Consider the following 19,716-nt stretch of genomic DNA (forward strand, 5'->3'; position numbering starts at 1 on the left):
CAAAAGGGATACCAAATGGCAGTTTGGGGCAGTTGCTACGCTTTCTACTGAGCTTATTCTTAAACGTCCATGTTGAGGGAATTAGAATACAGCGGAGGTGTAAAAGATCGGAAAGATGCAGTGGTTGGTTGATCTAATGCTATTCCCCAGTTCCCTGAGTAGGAAAGCCATCTTCTTACCCAGCATCGATTACAGCCAACTGGGCCGAGTGGTTCCTGGACGGCTTTCACTGTGGTGTTCATGTAAGGAACTCAGTGAGAACGAATGCAGAGTTCTTTGCCCCTCATCGCCTTGTGTAATCTTTCTGATTGGTGAAATGACCTTTGAACTGTAAGCCTGCTCACAGCCTCCTGAGTGTCATAGTTGAACCCCGGCCTCCAGGCCAATAGCTACCGGCGAGAGAAACAGACAACAGAGCCTCACTAGGTCTGTGCCATGATGACTAGCGACCAACAACTGTGTCTGCTGACACGACCGTGTGTAACAGTGATGGTGAGGAACTGCAGAGCCTGCTCCTCATTAGCCTCCCATAAGCTGGGTGGCAGCCGGCTATCACCTCCTCATTGATGGAGGGAGTGTGCAGCTTGAGAGAGTGATGTTAGACTCCTCTCAATGAGTGTCTCACAATTCCTTTCTTTCCGGTCTCAGGATGCCGTCCACCTGGAGGTGCTGAAAAGATTAATGAGCAAGTCATAAAGACAACAGCTGCCCCAAGCAACAGCTGTCTCGCACCAACCATGAGTAATTAGACAAATGAGGCAGAGGAGCTCCCAACCAGAGGGGCCTTTGGTCCATGCTGACGGTCTCCCACTCTCTGGGTGTCTGCCCCTCCTTTCCCACCCTCAGACTGTCCCTTTAGCTATCTGGATGCCATTGTCTCAGGTCTGTTCTTGGAAATGATTGTGGTCTTGACCCTGAGAGTTGAGCTAGGCTGTGACTGTGTATGGCAGCCCCCTCCTCTCCAGGGGGAACAGAGCAGAGGGCAGGGCTGAAGAGGTTGCCAAGAATCCAACAGTGTTTGTAACAAAAGCAAGGGCTCCTGGCAAGAAGTCCGAGGAACTTTCTTGATCATAAGTGGTGTCTCTTAAGCTCTTTAATTACAGAGGATTAAGCAGGAAGTGGAGTGCAGGACCAAAGGAATAATGGCAAAGAGGAGGCGAAGCAGAAAAACCCAATTTCCTTTCTAGAAGGGGGAAATCCTCCATTCATTTAAATGACTTGCAGAGAAAGGAATGAAGGGTGCCTTTTTCCCTGGCTCTGAGTTCCATGTCTTGTTTTGTTTTAGAACTGTGTCCTTTAGAACTGTCCTCCTTAGCAGGACATAAGGCAGGGTCTTCAGTTCATCTGCAGAGAAGGGACTGAGTGCTTCATTAAGATGCAGGCATATGCTTCCTCTTCAAATGGCTGGCTGGTCCCATGCCTGCCTCCCTTCTCCACGTGGGCTTCTGCCTAGCCTACCTTACATTTTCATTCAGAGCCTCTAGTTACCTAGAAATGGAATGCAAAATTTGCAAAACAGAAAGCCAAGCAGGTCGTGTGGCTCCATCGGTTCTGCCTTGGAGTATCAGCATCCGTGACTCGTGTGGTTCATAGATGCCTGGGGAGAGACACTCACAGAAAGCCTGGGGGCCCAGTTACCCCTCAAAAGTAGCTGCATGGCTGGATACCTGCTCGTAGCGTACCGCTGTGTAACGGGGACAAACCTAGACATGAGTAGAGTTAAAATCAGGTTGTAGAGAGTAATGAGGAACAAGGACATGCCCCAGTGGCAGATATACAATCATAGTGGCTATTGTCCTGTGTGCAGTGGCTATGGGACTCTAAGGTGCTGTCCTGGTAGGATCCCAGTCATATCTTATGTGTACTAACTAGCCCTACCTATAGTATCTGTCCTAGGATCCTCTTTGTGTGTCATGGTACCCAGAATCCAGGTCACGGCATTCTGTAGCTTTATCATCCGCATCATCATTGGAAAAGAATAGTCAGGCTGTCAAGGTCCAGAGGAAGACAGATGAAGGGAGCAGAAATTGTCATCTGTGTGCTGTGTTCCACATTTACCACCTTGCACAGCAACTATCACAACAGTTCGGTAGGCAGGCATTGTTACCACAGAGATGGGGAAAGTGAGGCTCCAAGAAGCTTGACCATTGGAGGTAGAAAGTAGAAGGAGAAAACATGGGGCCTTAAAGATAAATTTGGGCCAGTTCTATCATCCACAGGTTTAGCAGCAAGGTCCAAAGTGTATGCTCTAGTTAATACTGTCAACTTGACTCAGCCTAGAATCACCCAAATAGACTCTCAATTGAGTATCTTTGTCAGGTTTGTCTGTGAAGGATTGTCTTATTATTAACTGATGCAGAAGAACCCAGCCCACCATGGGTGGTGCCATCCTCCAGCAAGTTGTCCTTGGTTATATAAGAAAGCTAGCTAAGAACGAGAGCCAGCAAACGGTCCTCCAAGGTTCTTGCTTCAATTTTCCTGCCTTGACTTCCCACAATGATGAACTGTTGACCAGGAAGTATAAGCCAAATAAATCCTCTCCTCCCCCTAAGTTGCTTTTAGGGAGAATCTCTTATTATAGCAACAGAACGAGGCTATAACACAACAGTGTATGATATCCATTTCCTCCTGTTAAATCTTGACAAGAGTTCCCATGTCCTGGATCATCAGGGGAATAAGATTATCCAGATGATGGCACAGGCCTGACATAACACAGCCCATCACCTTCAAATGGCAGGAAGTCTTCTAAGTTCTTGAATAGAAGAATCACATTTTGAACCCTGGAAGGCCAACCACACCCTACCATCAAGACAGCTGGCCTCCAATCCACACTGGTGTGTGTATTATAAGGAGATGCACAGGTTATGGCATTAGACATCTGATGAGCCTGGTACCCTTAGAATTGTTCATGATTAAGCTTTGTAAATGAAGTTTAGTCCCCAGGCCTTAGCAAACAGGGGTGAGATGGACAGGAGAATGACCTCAATCCACTGTACGTGATATGTATTAATCTGTGTACATTTCTATGTTTGAAATGTTTTGTTAAAACATGTATAATCAGAGGCTTAGGGGATGGCTGGAATAGCAAAGAACTTGCTGTGGAAACTTGAGGACTAGAGTTTCAGGGTCCAGCACCCATGCAAATTTTAAGTGGGCATGGAAACCCACCTATAATCCCACCACACGGGAGGCAGAGATAGAAGATCCCTAGAACAAGTGCACTAGCTGTTCTAGCCTAATGTCAAGCTCTGGGTTCAAATGATAGACTCTTCACCAATATAGAAGGGGGAGAGTGGTCAAGGAAAAGACTCAACACCAGCCTTTGACCATGTGCACATACACATGTGCATGCACATACACTGGTACTCACACACTGGGAACCCATGTGCACATAAAGAAAAAAGATAGCAGGTCTCTATTTTTTGGGGCTCTGCCTTGCCCCAAGCCTGCTGGGGGTTTTGTCAGTACCAACAGCTAGTCACACAAAGAGGACAGGAGTTGAAGAATCATCCTCGAGCACTCACAGTTTGCCACGTTATATCACTAAAATTACCTGCCTCTGGAGATGTCTGGCCTGTCCTACACATTATGTGTCCTTTATGCCTAACATAGTGCTGGGCACATAGTAGTTACTCAAAGAAAGTGACCGTCACATGCCGGACTGAATAAACCATGTAGTAAAAAAGAAAAATAGCTGAGTCCAAACAAAAACAAACCAAACCAAACCAGAGCTAAGTCCATCTCCGGGGACTACAGCCTCCAGATCTGTGCTGGCCTCGGCTTGATTTCTGCACACCTTAGGACTACAGAGCAGATGGTCCACTTCTGTGATGGCTGCTGTCCTCGGTCATGGGGCGGAGCAGGGCTGGTCTCGAGCACTAGAGATGCTTATGTTCCATGACTCCAAAGGTGGAATAGAGCACACTCCCCCCTGATTCCAGCCAAGACCAGCTTTCATCCCCACAAATGAGGCTTCTCCACGCTCACGTAATGGGCTCCCAAATATCATACTGCACACCAATCCTTTATCACACTTGCCCCTTGGAACGCATTTCAAATGCTGGCCATTAAAAACAGGCCATTTCACGGGCCTTTAATGATGACACTAATAACTGTGGATTTTTGTCTCCCAGAGCCCTGATGAGCCGAGCTGGGGAGTAAATTATGAAGCTAACTTTTATGTGCATGGTTTATTGATCTTTGAGCTTCAAGGGAACTGCACCAGCCCCTATAGCCTGACAGTCCAGATTAGCTTTTCATCTATGTAATTGGGCCACCAGGGCACAGTTAATTTTTAATTTATATTAATAGGAAGACAAAGAACACAGTGAGCCTTCTCTGCATTAAAGTAATAGACATATCAAAACATTCTACCTGGTAATTATAAATAACCCATCCTTCCCATGACCCAGGGAGGGCTAGCCTGCAGATTCATTGTGTATCTCGCCGTAATGTATCACGGGAAAGTTCACCACTGCAATGGATATTTATACCGTCATGGGCAGAGGGCCACAAACATCATTAAGGAGCCAGCTCTTCAGTCCATGTTTGGTTTTAACAGGTGAAAGTCATGCTGCGTATCTGTTCCGCGTCGGCCCGAGACACCTCAGAATCCAGCTCTTTCCTGAAGGTGGATCCACGGAAGAAGCAGATCACCTTGTACGACCCCCTGACCTGTGGAGGTCACAATGCCTTCCAAAAAAGAAGCAGCCAGGTCCCTCCCAAGATGTTTGCCTTCGATGCGGTTTTCCCACAAGATGCTTCTCAGGTGGGTTAAAGTCCCTCAGGGCTCAGCTAGTCTTTATTAAAGGGGCATGAGCTGATAGGGTATCTTCTGGGACACACTAATGGACAAGTTCCTCCATTCATATCATTGTGCTTGGAAGTCATTCTGAGCTCCACAGACTACCCCAGTTCTCCTGGGTTACTGGTATGGTAGTTGCCTTGGAAAGATTTGGTGTGTTGGGATTTCATCAAGTTATATACTTGGAGGGCTGAAGAGGTGGCTTAGTTGAAATGCTTATCACACAAACTCAAGGATCTGAGTTCAGATCCTCAGCCCTCACGCAAGTTATGCATGATGGTGCACGCTTCGTTCTAATAGGCTCCGTGGAGCTCACTGGCTGGATAGTCTTGCCAAATGGATGAGCAATCCTGGAGAGACAGAAAGAGAGAGAGAGAGAGAGAGAGAGAGAGAGAGAGAGAGAGAGAGAGAGAGAGAGAGAGAGAAAGACAGAGAAGAAGACAGAGTCAGAGACAGAGAGAGACCCAACATCAATCTCTTGCCTCCACATATACTCGTACACATACAGAGACATGTATATACAGACTTGGGGAGAAGAAAAAACAAGGCAGTTATTGATAAGAAACTAACTGGGAAGGTCAGAGATTATGGGGTGACTGAAAAAGGTGCTGACGAGACTGACTGGTTAGGACTCTCCTACCTGGGCTTTGGGAAGTCGTGTAACAAGGGGAAGGTATTGCTGGTGACTGGGTTGAAGTCTCATACCCATGGGGAGTGGAAGGCAGCATCATAGCCCCAGTGAGGAAATGGAGTGCTCGGTAGGGAAGCAGAGGTTCAGGCATCTCCCGTGACCAGAATCAGTGGAGAAATGTGGAAACAGAGAGTGCGCGGTATCAGTCAGCACTCGCCGCATGACAAGCAAGGCCTCAGGTCACTCCTCATACCAAAAGCAAATGAGCACATTCATCTGTGAATCTGGCACATCGGAGACAGCCGGTGGCCTGGTTCACTGCCTGCATTGTGGCATTAGGGACCCTGTGCCTTTCTGATAAACTTTAAGGACCTCCCAAGCTGTATGTAAAACTCTTTGAAGTATCACAGTTAAGGCTACAGCTGAGGAGCAGGGCACCACAGTCAGCATCTGCAGCCTGTTAATTTCCTCTCTGTCCTGCACTGTAGGGGATGCTGGTGTTGACATGACTTGTGTCTTCCACCAACAGGCACTAGCAAATGTAGAAACCATCGTCAGGAGGCTCAACATCGGTGTCCCAAGTTTTATCCCAGGAAGATAAGGTCCTCAGCAGTTAGTTTTGCAGTTTCCCTATTTGTTTCAATTTTTATGTCACACCACCCAATGGGCTCGGTGATTTAAACCAGACACTAGAACTAATAAATGGCCTACAGATAATTTAATTAACAGGTTAAAACTTTCCCAAAGCTATCTGGGGAGGTCGTAAGGGTTCCAAAGCATACCCTAAATTAAGCCTGAACTATTAATGAGTTTTTAGATTTATTCCAGAAAAAAGAAAGAGCCATTTTTTTTTTTTTTTTTTTTTTTTTGGAGCTGAGGACCAAACCCAGGCCCTTGAGCTTGCTAGGCAAGCGCTCTACCACTGAGCTAAATCCCCAACCCCAGAAAGAGCCATTTTTATTGCTAGTCTTTTTTACACTTCTCACTTGGTTCCTAAGCTGAAGATTCACAGATTTCGGGACGTTCTGGTTTGCTTGAGTGTCTAATGGTTTAAATCTATATGTATCTGTGGTTTTCAAGACCTTTCATATACATCAAGCCATGGACTCTCCCTTGGAATCTTTTGGGTAAAAAGGGGCATTTTAAATTTTTTTTGCACCACAGGTGACAAGGAGGCTGGGACTTCTTTTCGCACCACAAGGAAGCTAGGACTCCACAAATAATCTTTGTCACCTTAGTCCCTGTCCTAAGCAGAGATCTTCCCCAGAGCCCACCCTCCCTTAACTGCAATGCATCCTGCTCCGTACATCATGTCTTTGACCCACCAGTATTTTACCCAGTGTTTTCTAGCTTTCTGGGTCCCAATGTCCTTATATGGCAAATACGTATGCCTCATTAGACTGTGATGAGAGCAGGTGCTCAATAGACCTTGTCTGTCTTAAAGGTCATCATGATTTGTTAATGTGACACCGCTGGTTGTAGGCAGTTCAACCCTACAGGTTCATCACCCCTTAAACCTCAAGGCACAAAACAGGCAAATGTGCAACATGGCTCTGTCTGGGCTGCCTGTTCTTGCATCTGTATTGTCCTACACCGTAGGGCAGGCTAGCCTGAGTTGGTGGACATGGCAGCATCCAGGGTATAGGTATGCTGCCTCAAAATTGAGTTGGTCCTGTCATTCCCACTGTATTCCACTGGCCCAAATTCAAGGGCCACTCTTGGGTCCCTGTCTGTGCAGCAGACATCTGTGGTCCCAGGCATCTGTGACTTCTTTCTTCCTATTTCTAGGAACATCATCTCCCTGGTACCAATAACAATAAGAGCGGCCCTGTTCCTCCTTGCCCTTAAGAGCTATCTATCCTTGTTATCCTCGAGGAGCCTTGGCAGCTTTGACCACCCACTGTTGCGAGGAATTTGTGCTAGATCTGCCTAAGGGGTAGATGGAGAGGACTAAGACCTGTGGGAGAGCTAAACCTTGGTCAGAGCTGTTCCTACCATAGCTGTCTGCTCAGGGAGGCGCCCCGCTCCTCTGGGCCCATGAGGAAGGGCAGCAGTTAGTTTCCAGGGGTCACTGTCAGCCCTTAGCAGTCCAACCTAGGCAAATCTCCAGTCAGTCTCTTCTCTCTGAAGAACCAAACAGAGGCCCTACAGGGGAGCGCGTGGACCTCCCTGTACCCTATGAGGCCACTCCTGTGTCTCCACTGCCCCTTCGACTCTTTACTGGTGACTCCATGGCAGTTTGTTCTGCACATAACCCAAATTCTCCTCAGGGTCTTAAGAGTCGCATAGTTAACATTATGTGTGGCCAGGGTGGCTGGCAGTCTCCTGACCCCCACCTCCTTTCCAGTCAAAGGCAGGCTCGTGGGCAGTGACTTCTCCCTGCACTGGAAGACACAACTCTGGCTAAGTCCAGACAACCTCTACTGTTGCAGTCTCGGCTTCAGAACAACATTAGCTCTTGTCACCTTAGTCCTGGAAGTTGTATAAGATCTCATGGTCCTCAAATAGCCCTATCCCTCCATCCCTTGACTAAGGGGGACCCCTGAGGAGCTGCTGAGATGACCACCCCTGAACAACTGATTATTGTCGGGAGTCTGGTTTTTCAATTTCAGTTTGGGAGAGAAAATTGATTTCCAAATACTTAGATCCATTGCACAGCTGCACCAGGGAGCTGAAGGACTGCATTCATGGCCCAGGCTGCCTCCTTTCAGATTCCCACTGGGAGGCACATTACTCTGATGGCTGCAGAGCCCCAGCGTTTGACGGCTCTCAGGGCCTCCGTGAGCTCTGACACCAGCCCTGAGACAGAAGTGAAGGCAAAGCAACAGGACCAGGAAAGAACTTCCATCCTCCTGCTGCTGCAAGGGTCTGAGATGCTAACTAGAGATGTTCTGAGTCTCTGAGGTGGTCCCTATGCACCATGCACTGTCACTGAGCATCAGTGGAGAGATACAAGGAAGTCATCAAGAACATGCTCTCAGTGTAGATTGTAATGATCTCCCCTAAGGCAAGGCACCCTCAGCTAAAGGACACCCCAAATCACACACTGATGGGTGGCAGTCGATGCTGTTCACAGTGAGTATGTGCACAGAAAAGGAGGTTTTCAAAAGTGAGGTGTGAGCAAAGAAAGGAGGGATGGGAAAAAGCAGATGCACATCCAGACGTCTCGATTCTGTTAAAGCTAAGATATTCCTCGGGGTTTCTCTTCTGAGTTGGAAATCATGTTTTCCCCTCTAGTATGACTAGCTTGTTTGAGAAATGGGGTGTGTGGGGTGTGTGTGTGTATGTGTGTGTGTGTGTGTGTGTGTGAGAGAGAGAGAGAGAGAGAATGAGTGTGTGTGTGTGTGTGGTGTGTGATGTGTGGTGTGTGGAGTGTGTGTGTGGTGTGTGTGTGTATCTGTGTGTGTGTGAGAGAGAGAGAGAATGAGTGTGTGTGTATGAGTGCGTATGTGTGTGTATATATGTGTGAGAGAGAATGACTGTGTGTGTATGAGTGTGTGTGTGTATGAGTACGTGTGTGTGTGAGAGAGAGAGTAGGAGTGTGTGTATGAGTGTGTGTATGAGTGTGTGTGTATGAGTGTGTGTGTGAGAAAGAAAGAGAGTAGGAGTGTGTGTGTAGGAGTGTGTGTGTATATGAGTGTGTGTGTGAGAGAGCGTGTGTGTATGAGTGTGTGTATATGAGTGTCTGTGTGAGAGTGTGTGTGTATGAGTGTGTGTGTATGAGTATGTGTGTGCGAGAGAGAGAGAGAGAGAATGAGTGTGTGTGTGTGTGTGTGTGTGTGTGTGTGTGTGTGTGTGTGTATGTAAGGTTCTGGTGAACAGAGGGCCAATAGAGGAGGCTAGAACTAGGAATGGCAGGTGACAGAGGGGACTAGGGTCCAGAATTCATCCCATTCTTTCACTGAAGCCTGCACCTACTTTAAGACTGGAAAGTGCTAAATGGAAGGGAGGTTTATATTCAGTGTTTTTCGCTGATTACAAGGGTGGAAAGGGTAGAAGGTCCCCAGAGTTTCTAAGTGGCAAAGGCTGAATAATCTGGGACTGTGGTGACACTAGGACTCTAAGTCCCAGGAGGGCAGAGTCACTTATGTCATTGAGGTGCATTTACCAGGTGCCGCGTTTTGTGTCTTCCAGGCTGAAGTTTGTGCTGGAACCGTGGCCGAAGTCATTCAGTCTGTGGTGAACGGGGCAGATGGCTGTGTGTTCTGTTTTGGCCATGCCAAGCTGGGTAAGTGGAAACTTGACCTCTTGTGGTGCTCACTAGGTCATCTCATTTGTGATTCAGTATTGGTTCTAGAGTCCTCGATGCAAGGGCAGGCTAACGTTCCCTCTGGATGCTAAACTGAATAATAAAGAACGACCCTGCCTAAGTGGACACCTATTCCCGTAGGAGAGCTTCCAGTCTAAGAGGAGAACAGTTGAATAACGAGGTCGTAGATCAAGGTCAGAGCCAAGCCTAGGGAATAGGGAAGCAAGGAAGGTATACATGTCTGTCCTGAACAAGGGATCTGGGAAGCAGATTTGGGTGGTGGAGCCAATGGAGGGATCTCCAAGCAGAGCCCCACATGGGGCAAGCAAACCACAGCAAATCCTTGCACCAATATCCAGCCCTGTGGGAACTCCTCCCTGTGTCAGTGGCTAGGAAAGGAGCCACTAGCTAGCCCTACAAAGGACTGGCTTAAATCCCCTCTACAATCTCTTCCCAGTCCTGGCCTCTTTGTCCCCAGGCCTTGTCTGACATACAGAAAGAGTTAGCAATTTGGGAAACTCAAAAAAGTGCTTCTTGGTGGAAGAGATCATCCCAGAGGCCTTGCAGAGGACACAGAGAGACCCCTCCCCTGTGACAGAGAGCCCGTTCCGCCCCACCCCCACTCCTTTCTTTACTTCTTGATCACAGATCAAAGCAGGGGTTCTGATCTTAAGGGCATTTGCTCATGCTATTAAACAACAAACAACAACAACAAACAACAACAAAAAAAAACAAAACAAAAACAAAAACAAGAACAAACCAGCATTTAACTTGGGGAAGCATACAAACTACGAGTGTGTGGATTTAATCTGTGGGGTGGCTATAAAAAGGACTGTAATCATGATGAAGGGCCTCAGCTTCCTACTCTGTGTAGAACAATGCAGAAGGTAGACAGTCCGCCATGTTTGAGGTCCTCTGCAAGGTCCCTGGTGACTTCACCCTTGTCGCTCATTTGGGCTCTCACGTTCTTTTATGAGCTGTTTCATTTCCAGTATAAGGAAATGTTTGCTACTTTCCTAGTCCTTTCATTCTTTGGCTCTAGTGAGTGATCTCTCTCTCTCTCTCTCTCTCTCTCTCTCTCTCTCTCTCTCTCTCTCTCCCTGCTCCCACAGGGAAATCCTACACCATGATCGGAAGGGATGACTCTATGCAGAACCTGGGAATTATTCCATGTGCTATTTCTTGGCTGTTCAAGCTCATCAATGAACGCAAAGAAAAGACAGGGGCCCGATTCTCAGTCCGGATCTCAGCCGTTGAGGTGTGGGGGAAAGAGGAGAACCTTCGAGACCTGCTATCTGAAGTGGCCACAGGCAGCCTACAGGACGGGCAGTCCCCGGGCGTGTACCTCTGCGAGGACCCCATCTGTGGCACACAGGTGACTGCTCGGGAAGCTTGGTGGGGGTGACTCCTCTCTACCTCAGAGGACGGGGCATCTCAGCCCTGGAATCACCATGTAAACTGGGAAAGGCTTACGAGCGTTTACTTTAAAGTGGACGGGAACTTTAGGACCTGCAGCTGTGGGGCCATCTGCTCACCCAACCTAAATATTTGTACCTTGAATCTAATTGACAGTGACCAGGAACCGCCACTGTCATAGCATTATGGGGGTGGGGGTGGGGAGATTGAGTCCACTTTCCTGACGCCTCTTTCAGGAATGAAAAAAATAAAAAAGTACAATCTTCCTTTTGTTTAACAGCAAACTGAAATATTTACTGCTCCACACAAATAGCCATTACAGGGGCTGTTTATGGCTCTATAAACTGTGTTTCTGGCACTGCGTTACAGCCGGATTAGCAGTGCTGTGGGGAAACTAGTAACCAGTTTCTAATTAGAACCGTGATATAATCGCTAGAACTATGGAAGCCATGAGAAGCTCTTGTTTGCCTGTTCAGGAAGTCAGGCCTGTTGTGAGCGTCTTCCCTTGGCTGTTTAACATAGGGATGTCTCTAGGGCTCCCCTGTTTCATATCCACAAAGTCAATTCTGCCGGTCTCCTGCAGCAGGCTTCCCAAAATGCCTCCCATCTTAGATAAGTGACTCTGATAAATATCTGGCTCCCACCAGCCAGGCTATTTCTGTGGGTGAGGATGCCCCGGAAACACTATTATACCCCAGCTCAGTCTCTGTTCAGGGGTACCCAGACCCTTCCAGTTTCCTTTAGAAATCTCTGGAGTGTACACCAGGGATGTCTGGAGGACTTGAAACAGCACTGGACTCCTCCCCAAGCGTTTCTGATTCCACTTGGGGTAAAGCTCGCTGCCCTGCAATGTGCATTTCTAGCAAGTTCCCATGTGAGCCAGGGAGCTGCCACTCTGAAGCATAGCTTTTGCTCAGATGTAGGCACACAGACTCCATGGAGAAAGCAGGAGCACCCGGGCCACCACTCCTGCTGCAAGCTCGGCAGGGCTCAAGCATGTGGGACTCAGGTTTACTCTTCAGTCTACTGACAAAGGTTCTCTGGAGTAACGATCTGTTTACCAAGGGTAGATACGATGGAGAAAGTAACAGCCTCTTGAGACGCTTCTTTAAAAATGTCCGCAAGTCTGTAGTTAAGTCTGAAAGTAAGTTCAAAAGTACGCATCCGATAAAATCCCTTCCAAAGTGCCAGGATTTTAAAGCTGGTGTTAGCTTGCAAATCCTGCCTGCACCAAATATTGCTTCTCACAGTTTGAAATTATAGGTATGGTTAAAGGCAGAGTAGAAAATTGTCATAATTTGTACCAACCCAAAGACATGTTGCAAATCAGTTCTTTGAAAAATCGAAGCTAAATCAGGCGTGCACCTGCCGTGCCAGCATTCAGATCGCTGAGGAGAGGAGATATGGAGTGTCAGGGAAAGCGAGGACTTGTCTCAACAATACCGAAAGTAGATTTCCTTTCCCACCACAAAAGGGGCCACTGGGATTCAGACCCTGTTCTCGCCAGATTTAGACACAATGCCCACTGTGTCTTTTCTAACTGTGTGTGAGTTTGCCCTGAGCATGAATTCAGGAGCTAAAGCAAAAACAGATCCCTCTTTTTTTTTTCCCCCGGAGCTGAGGACCAAACCCAGGGCCTTGTGCTTGCTAGGCAAGCGCTCTACCACTGAGCTAAATCCCCAACCCCCAAATCCCTCTGAAATACAGATAAAACCTGCAAGCACTTAGGTGTTTCTACATGGCTTTTGTACATGGTTCTATTGCTATGATAAAATACCCCAACACAAGCAACTGGATATAGTCTTTATTATGACTGGAAGGTGAAGGGTTCAGGACATCACCAAGGCAGCAGGAGCCTGTAGCCGCCGATCACGAGACATTCACAACCAGGAAGCAAGAGTGAGTGAATGCCTGCTGCTGTTGAGTTCCATCTCTCCACTTAGCCCAGGATCCCAGTCAGGGGACAGTGCCGCCCTCCAGGGATGGGTCTTCACACCTCAACCACGCAGTCACAATGACCCAACAGTCATATCTGGAGGCCCATCTGCCACGTGATTCGAGATTCTGTCAGGTTGGCAGTTATCACCATACATGCACTTCTTGTTCATAATTATGCTACTAAATGTGGCCCCAAACCAGCTTTTGCTAAATAACCGAGACACTGGAAATGAACACTAGGTAAGTTCCTTCCTCCTCAGGTGTAAAACCACATTTCACCTGTCTCTCATACAATCTCTAAAGTCAAAATCCAGTCACATCTCTCATGTTACATGAGGATGAATGATGAACGGTCCAAGATGTTGGTTTCTGAAATGAGCGCCTGCTACTATAAACCCCCGACACAGCCCCTTGCTAGCTGTAAAATATTCAAAACCAAGTTGTGTCCAATAAATGTGGATAATCTTGCTTTTCAGAAACAAATTCACTAAGCTGGGTTGCCTCAGCCTTTCAAGTTGTAGCCACAAAAGCTTGAGGATTAGAGTTCAGATCCCCAAAAGCCACACAAATGCTGGGTGGGTGTGACAGTGTGACTATAATCCTAGCCTCGAAAGCAGTTCTCAACCTTCCTAATGCGGTGACCTTTTAATAGAGTTCCTTGTGTTGTGAGCCCAACCATAAAATTATTTCACTGCTACTTCACAACTGTAATTCTGCTACTGTTATGAATCATAAAATAAATAAATATCTTTGTTTTCCAATGGTCTTGGGCAACCAACCCCTCTGAAAGGGTCATTTGACCCCACCTACCCACCCAAGGGGCCACGACCCAGAATTTGAGAACCACTGCCTTAAAGAGAGACAGGATCTACAGAGCAGGCTTGCCAAGGAATTCTTATATCTGGAATTCTGGGGTCAATATAGAGACCCTGCCACAACAAATAATCAAGGATAATTCCCAGTGTTAACCCCAGGCCTCTACAGGCACACAAGTGTGCCCCCACACACATACAAGCATGCCTATACACACATGCATACATGAAAAATGTATGAAAAAAAATGACTAAGCTGAGAATGGCCTGTGTGTACAGGGCCTGGTTTCAGAAGTAGTTTTGGCCTTACAGAGTGGACTGAGCCTTATAGGCAGGAGGGAGGCCTGAAGCCTCAGCTCTTACTTTCTGTCCTCCAGCTGCAGAACCAGAGTGAGCTGCGAGCCCCAACCGCAGAGAAAGCTGCCTTTTTCCTGGACGCTGCCATTGCCTCGAGGCGAAGCAACCAACAGGATTGCGACGAGGATGACCACCGCAACTCCCACATGCTCTTCACCCTGCACATCTACCAGTACCGGATGGAGAAGAGCGGGAAGGGCGGAAGTAAGTCCAGCTTAGCCAGCTCCAACACTAGCTCTAGCCAGCCAGCACCCCTCACCTGAGGCAGCAGCACCCTTTCTTAGCAGGGGGTGTAGTACCCACTTACAGAGAAAAACAACTGTTGAACACTTTATTTCTGTTCACAAGTCCTGCAGGAATCACTACCTGTATTAATCAGGGCTTTCCAGAGTAACAGAGCTTACAGAATGAGTCTCTCTCTCTCTCTCTCTCTCTCTCTCTCTCTCTCTCTCTCTCTCTCTCTCTGTGTGTGTGTGAGAGAGAGAGAGAGAGAGAGAGAGAGAGATCCTTCTTAAAAGATCCAGATTAGAAGTAAATCTTTCCACTACAAATTAAGCAGATATCCCCCTCAGATGTGCCCCCCATGTGGGGGTTTTAAGTTCATTCCAGATGTAGTCAAGTTGACAACCAAGAATAGCCATCACCCCTCTCCACGGAAACCAATAGTAAGTAAGCTCTAGAGGACTTCCATCATGCCATTCATCACTATGTTGAGTCTGCTGTACAGGCTGGAAAGTAATGGCCATGTTTCTGAATAGTTTATAAATCATAGTGCGAAAGAACAGCCAGATGTGCGCCATTCCCCTCTATGCTGCCGGTAGAAATGCTAGCACACCGTTCCCCTCTATGCTGCCGGTAGAAATGCTAGCACACTGTTCCCCTCTATGCTGCCAGTAGAAATGCTAGCACAGTACTTCCTCTGTGACAGAGCCACACAGCCAGACCCCAGCTCTGTCCACAGACCCAGCCTGGCTCTTTTCTCCAAGCTAGGACTGGGCTTAAAGCAATTAGTCATCTTTGCCTGTCAGGAGTGTACACTCCAAGCCCACCGGAGCTGGGTACCTCTTAATTGAGTACCTGTATATGGGGATCTCGATCCAGGGGCCACGTGGTCTGCTGATTCACTAGGCGTTCTGACAAGACTAAGCCACAGGACTAGGCTAGTGAGGCAGGGGCCCTCCAGAACATCTGGGTAGGACTTTCCAAGCCTAAGCAACTAGACCCCTCTTTTTCCTGAATGACTATGGATGCCAGGAAAGCCACAGAACCTGAGTGAGGAGGGAAACCCTGTCTTGAGAATTATAAGAAGAGGCCCTATTCCAAGGAAAATCTGAAATTAAAACATCTACCTGTGACCCACGAACAGGGAGACACACCTAGTTTCCCCTCAAGAGTCCTTGTGGCCCAGAAAACTTGCAAAATGTTCCTGAAGATAGTTCTCCGGGGTTCCTGGTGTCCTCAACTGGAAAATCCTCCCTCCCACCTGTTCGTGTCCTTTGACCTGACCCCTCCCGCATTTCCTACTCTCTAGAGTTTGTGGACTTGTCTGCTTGCTTTCACAGTTGTTTTGATTTTCTGAAAACAATGTCTCAGTATTTAGCCTGGGTATCCTTGAACTCACAATTCTCCTGCCTCAGCCTCCAGAGCTCCGGGATTGTAGCCACGTACCCTCCACGGCTAACTTAGCTTACAGTGTCTTCGAGTCTTAGACGCAGGTCTATCCGGTGGCCTGGAAAGTTCTCTTTGCTCTTTATGGTCAGCCCTGAGCTCACTTCTAGTCCTGGCAGACACTGATCTGTCTGCGTTTGACCTTCACCCAGAGTAGTATGTGAATCAATCCTGTGGCCCAAATGGGTCCCTTTGTGCCTGACTTCTTTCATTTTAACACGGTGCACTTAAGATTGACTTCTCCGGGGCTGGAGAGATGGCTCAGTGATTAAGAGTACTGACTGTTCCTCCAGAGGTCCTGAGTTCAATTCCCAGCAACCACATGGTGGCTCACAACCATCTGTAATGGGATCTGATGCCCTCTTGTGGTGTGTCTGAAGACAGCTACAGTGTACTCATATAAAATAAAAGAATAGGTTAAAAAAAAATCAAGTCTTTTAAAAAAGATTCGCACTTGTTCACGTATCTTTCCTAGTTCTTTGCCGGTCTTGTTTTTACTGGCCCTGAGACCTGCCTCCCATCCCCACCAGGTTAATGAATGAAAACAGCCATCTAGTGGCAGGGGTTCCACTAGCCAAAGCCACCTGCACAGATCTGGAAAGTAGATGGAGCAGTTCCCCAGGAATCTAGAAACCCTGGCTGTCACTTGTCACTCTGGATGGGCGCCCTGTCCTCAAAGGGTTCTGCTATTAAGTAGGGATAGATCTCCCTGGACGGCCTGACATTGTTTGACTCAGGAACAGCAGGACACGTTGAATGGGAATCTTTTAAAGGACAATAATTCCCTAAGGGGAGCTCTCCTGTCAAGCACTTTAGTCTAGCATCACAGTCTTGAGGCAGGAAACAAGACCCAGGACTAGACCCTGAGCTCAGGAATCTGCAGCTGAACTGTGAGTTCCTCACTCTCAGCAGTCCTGGGAGCTGACTGTAAGTCCCACCCTTGCTGCTTTTCCTGGCTAATGTCTTAGCAAGTTGATGTGAGAATTAGAACACTGTTATCTCAGTCATTTAAACAGCTGTCAATAGTAACAATCATCCAAACCTGCAGTGAGCTTTGATGTGGTCAGCAGAGGGGACTCCCAACACCTCTGCCTCAAGGGCTCCCAAAGGTGCTGAGCAGAGAGGTCCCGAGGGCCCACACCAAGCTGCAACTCTCTTTTGGTCTGTCTGTCTTTCTTTCTTCCTTCTTTCCTTCCTTCCTTTCTTTTTTTAATTTCTTCATCTTATTTGTGTCTTAGAATCTGAAAGGCAAGGCAAACAATGAAAATGCAGAAAGCTTTCACTAAAGTGCTTCAAATGTAAAACTTCAAATTTCTGACTCCACCACACTGTGAAAGAACATTCTCTAAAACTGACCACTTGCTCCCAAACTCGGCCCTACCAAATCCTGATCACTTATCAAATATTTAACATCTAACTCAGATTCCACCAAAGCTTCCAAACCCCTCAGGTGATGTCTGGTGTTGCAGTAAACTAGATGAGAGAAAGGGAGGAGGCTCGAGGCTTCTGAGGGCGAAGGGCAAACCGCTCCCACCTGCCAGGGTCCCAGCATCTCAAAGGCAAAGATTCAGACCAGGCCTGCAGCCCAGCAGGATTTCAATGGATTTATGTGGCTAACCCATAATGAGGAGATTCGGCGTGTTGTTTAAAATGGAAATTTTGTTTACTTATATATAAGTTATAATCTCTGTGGACTTGGCAGCCAGAACTCAATTAAGGGAAGGTTTATTAATTAGTCACCCTGCGGGGAAGCAGGAAGCAGAGCTGTTAACCAACTGGGACAGAGAGGCTTAGTCTGATGATGGATTCAGAGGCTGCAAGAACTAAACACATAGTGTGTGTGTGTGTATGTGTCCCAGTCTTAGACCTATCTACGCATTGTATGTGTGTGCATACACACACACACACACACACACACACACACACACACACACACACACGCACAGAGCTGACTAAAGCCTTCCAGTCAAGATAGAAAGGAACGTCTTCATTGATGTATCACTGCTTTGTAGATAGTATCAGATTGGGCTTAAAACAGCTCCCTAATTCCCAACACTTGGAATATTAGGGAGCTGGTTCTGGCCATTCCTAAGCCCTTACTATTAAATCTGTAAGGGCTTGCAGGCTTTGTGCAAATTCAGCACTGAGCAGAGGCCCCCAGTGCACAAGTGCTGCTCCTCAGAGTGCATAACCATGTCACTTCAGGGTGGTGAAACAGCGAAGCCAGTTTTCCTTGTCCTTTTCAAGAGCATGGACTCTAAAAGCATTCATTTGTGGGCTGGTGAGATGGCCCACCAGGGAAAGAGCTTACTACACAAACCAGATGCCCTGAGTTCACCCCCAGAAGTCATGGTGGAAAGGAGAAGAGGCCCCACACATGCCACAGTAGGTACATGCCTGTACTTATACCACCCATCATACACATGCACAGTAATAATAGATAATTTCAATGCATCCCTTTGATGAACAACCTTACGGACATCTAGTGCCCATTAGTGAGCAGCTAATGCTGGGCACCTGATACGGTCTCACCCGGCTTCCTTCTTGGGAGCCGTCGTAGCCTAGGCTGTCCACAGATACAGGGACTTGTGACCATGCACCTGGGTAGGCATCCGTGTCTGCACTCACCTGGTTTCAAGTCTAATCAGACAGTTTCCTTAATCCTGGCTTTCTGCTGGCAGTCAGTTGAACACTCTTTACGCAGGCTGCAGAATGACCTAAACCACCATGTCTTACCCAGGGTTGTATAGCTCATATGGCTCGAAGGATCCCTCCTCCATCTGCTCGGCAGATGTGCTTCTAAAGTGGGCGAGCCTCCCTACTGTCCCCGGCAGCACCTTTGTGCAGGCTGGTGCTGTGGGTACACTAACTACACTGGGAGAAGTTGGTCAGTTCACAGAGGACTGGCCTCAGCAGGTAGGTGGATGCATACTGCAGGGCTCCCAGCTCCCTAACCAGAGTCGATTATGAAGTATTAATGTCTCCCACTGTCAATGTCAGAGCTGCCTCACTTCAGGATGGAGGGAAAGGAAACAGTAAGAGTGAAGGTTCTCAAGCCTTCTTCCTCCGTAAGAGGCTGCCTGTTCCTTACAACTACCCCGAATCTCCCTGCTACATAAGATTCTTCTCCTTAGAACCTCGTAGCAGCTTCTGTCCCATTCTACTTTACAGTTTTATCCCCCATGCTTACGGGTTCCACTAGGCTATGTATTGAGAACAGAGGACTCTGATCCTCATCTTGGGTCTCCATGGTGCCGGTCCTGTGCCTGCCTGCCAGTACTTAGTACCTGTGTATCATATCCAATGAAATGTGTGTGTATTTTAACAACCCCCTCTACCATATAAAACAGCTAGTTTTGGAAAGCAAGACCGAGTTGTTTGGGTTTTGAATTACCTAGGGGATTAGTAAGGCACACCTCCAAGTATACATGTAAGGGCTATTCCAGAGATGATAGATCCTGAGGGCTCTGACCTAATGAGTGGTTTAAGGCCTTCAAAATTTGAGTTGACTATTGAGAGGAGGAGAGACAGGAGTGGGGCCTCACTGGAAGAAGCAGATTGAGAGGGATCATACGTTTCAGGGTAGATCTTAGCTCTTCCCTCTGTCTATTTCTTTAGGCTTCCCGGCTTCTATGACATAAGCAATCTCTTCCACCACACACATTCTTGCCACAATGTTCAGCCTTGCCTCACGGAGGGGCCAGGCGACCATGGACTGACACCTAGGAAAACCGAGCCAAAATTCATTCTTCTTCCTTTTGACCATCTGTCTCAAATATCTAAGCCAGCGTGCAAACCACCCTTGGGCAGGCTGGTCTGTGAGTACACTCAGTACCCTGCC

At 47.6% G+C, this 19,716-nt stretch overlaps 1 protein-coding gene and 1 long non-coding RNA gene across 2 annotated transcripts in view; one reads left to right on the forward strand and one right to left on the reverse strand.

The window, feature by feature from the left end:
- The window catches only part of Kif26b (kinesin family member 26B), a 399,395-nt gene that overhangs the window by 326,381 nt on the left and 53,298 nt on the right, over positions 1-19,716 (forward strand). The window contains exons 6-9 of the mRNA NM_001109079.3: positions 4,562-4,768; positions 9,570-9,663; positions 10,797-11,059; positions 14,228-14,411. Coding sequence (NP_001102549.2) covers positions 4,562-4,768; positions 9,570-9,663; positions 10,797-11,059; positions 14,228-14,411 — 748 coding nt within the window. The remainder of the gene's footprint in view (positions 1-4,561; positions 4,769-9,569; positions 9,664-10,796; positions 11,060-14,227; positions 14,412-19,716) is intronic.
- LOC134481604 (uncharacterized) lies at positions 12,890-18,807 on the reverse strand. The gene is made up of 4 exons (XR_015636215.1): positions 18,504-18,807; positions 16,918-17,116; positions 14,214-14,373; positions 12,890-13,144 (listed from the first exon to the last, which is right to left on the reverse strand). It is a non-coding gene; the product is annotated as an uncharacterized LOC134481604 (long non-coding RNA).

This window comes from Rattus norvegicus, chromosome 13, assembly GCF_021556685.1.
Source record: "Rattus norvegicus strain SHRSP/BbbUtx chromosome 13, alternate assembly SHRSP_T2T, whole genome shotgun sequence".
NCBI classification, from domain to species: Eukaryota; Metazoa; Chordata; class Mammalia; order Rodentia; family Muridae; genus Rattus; species Rattus norvegicus.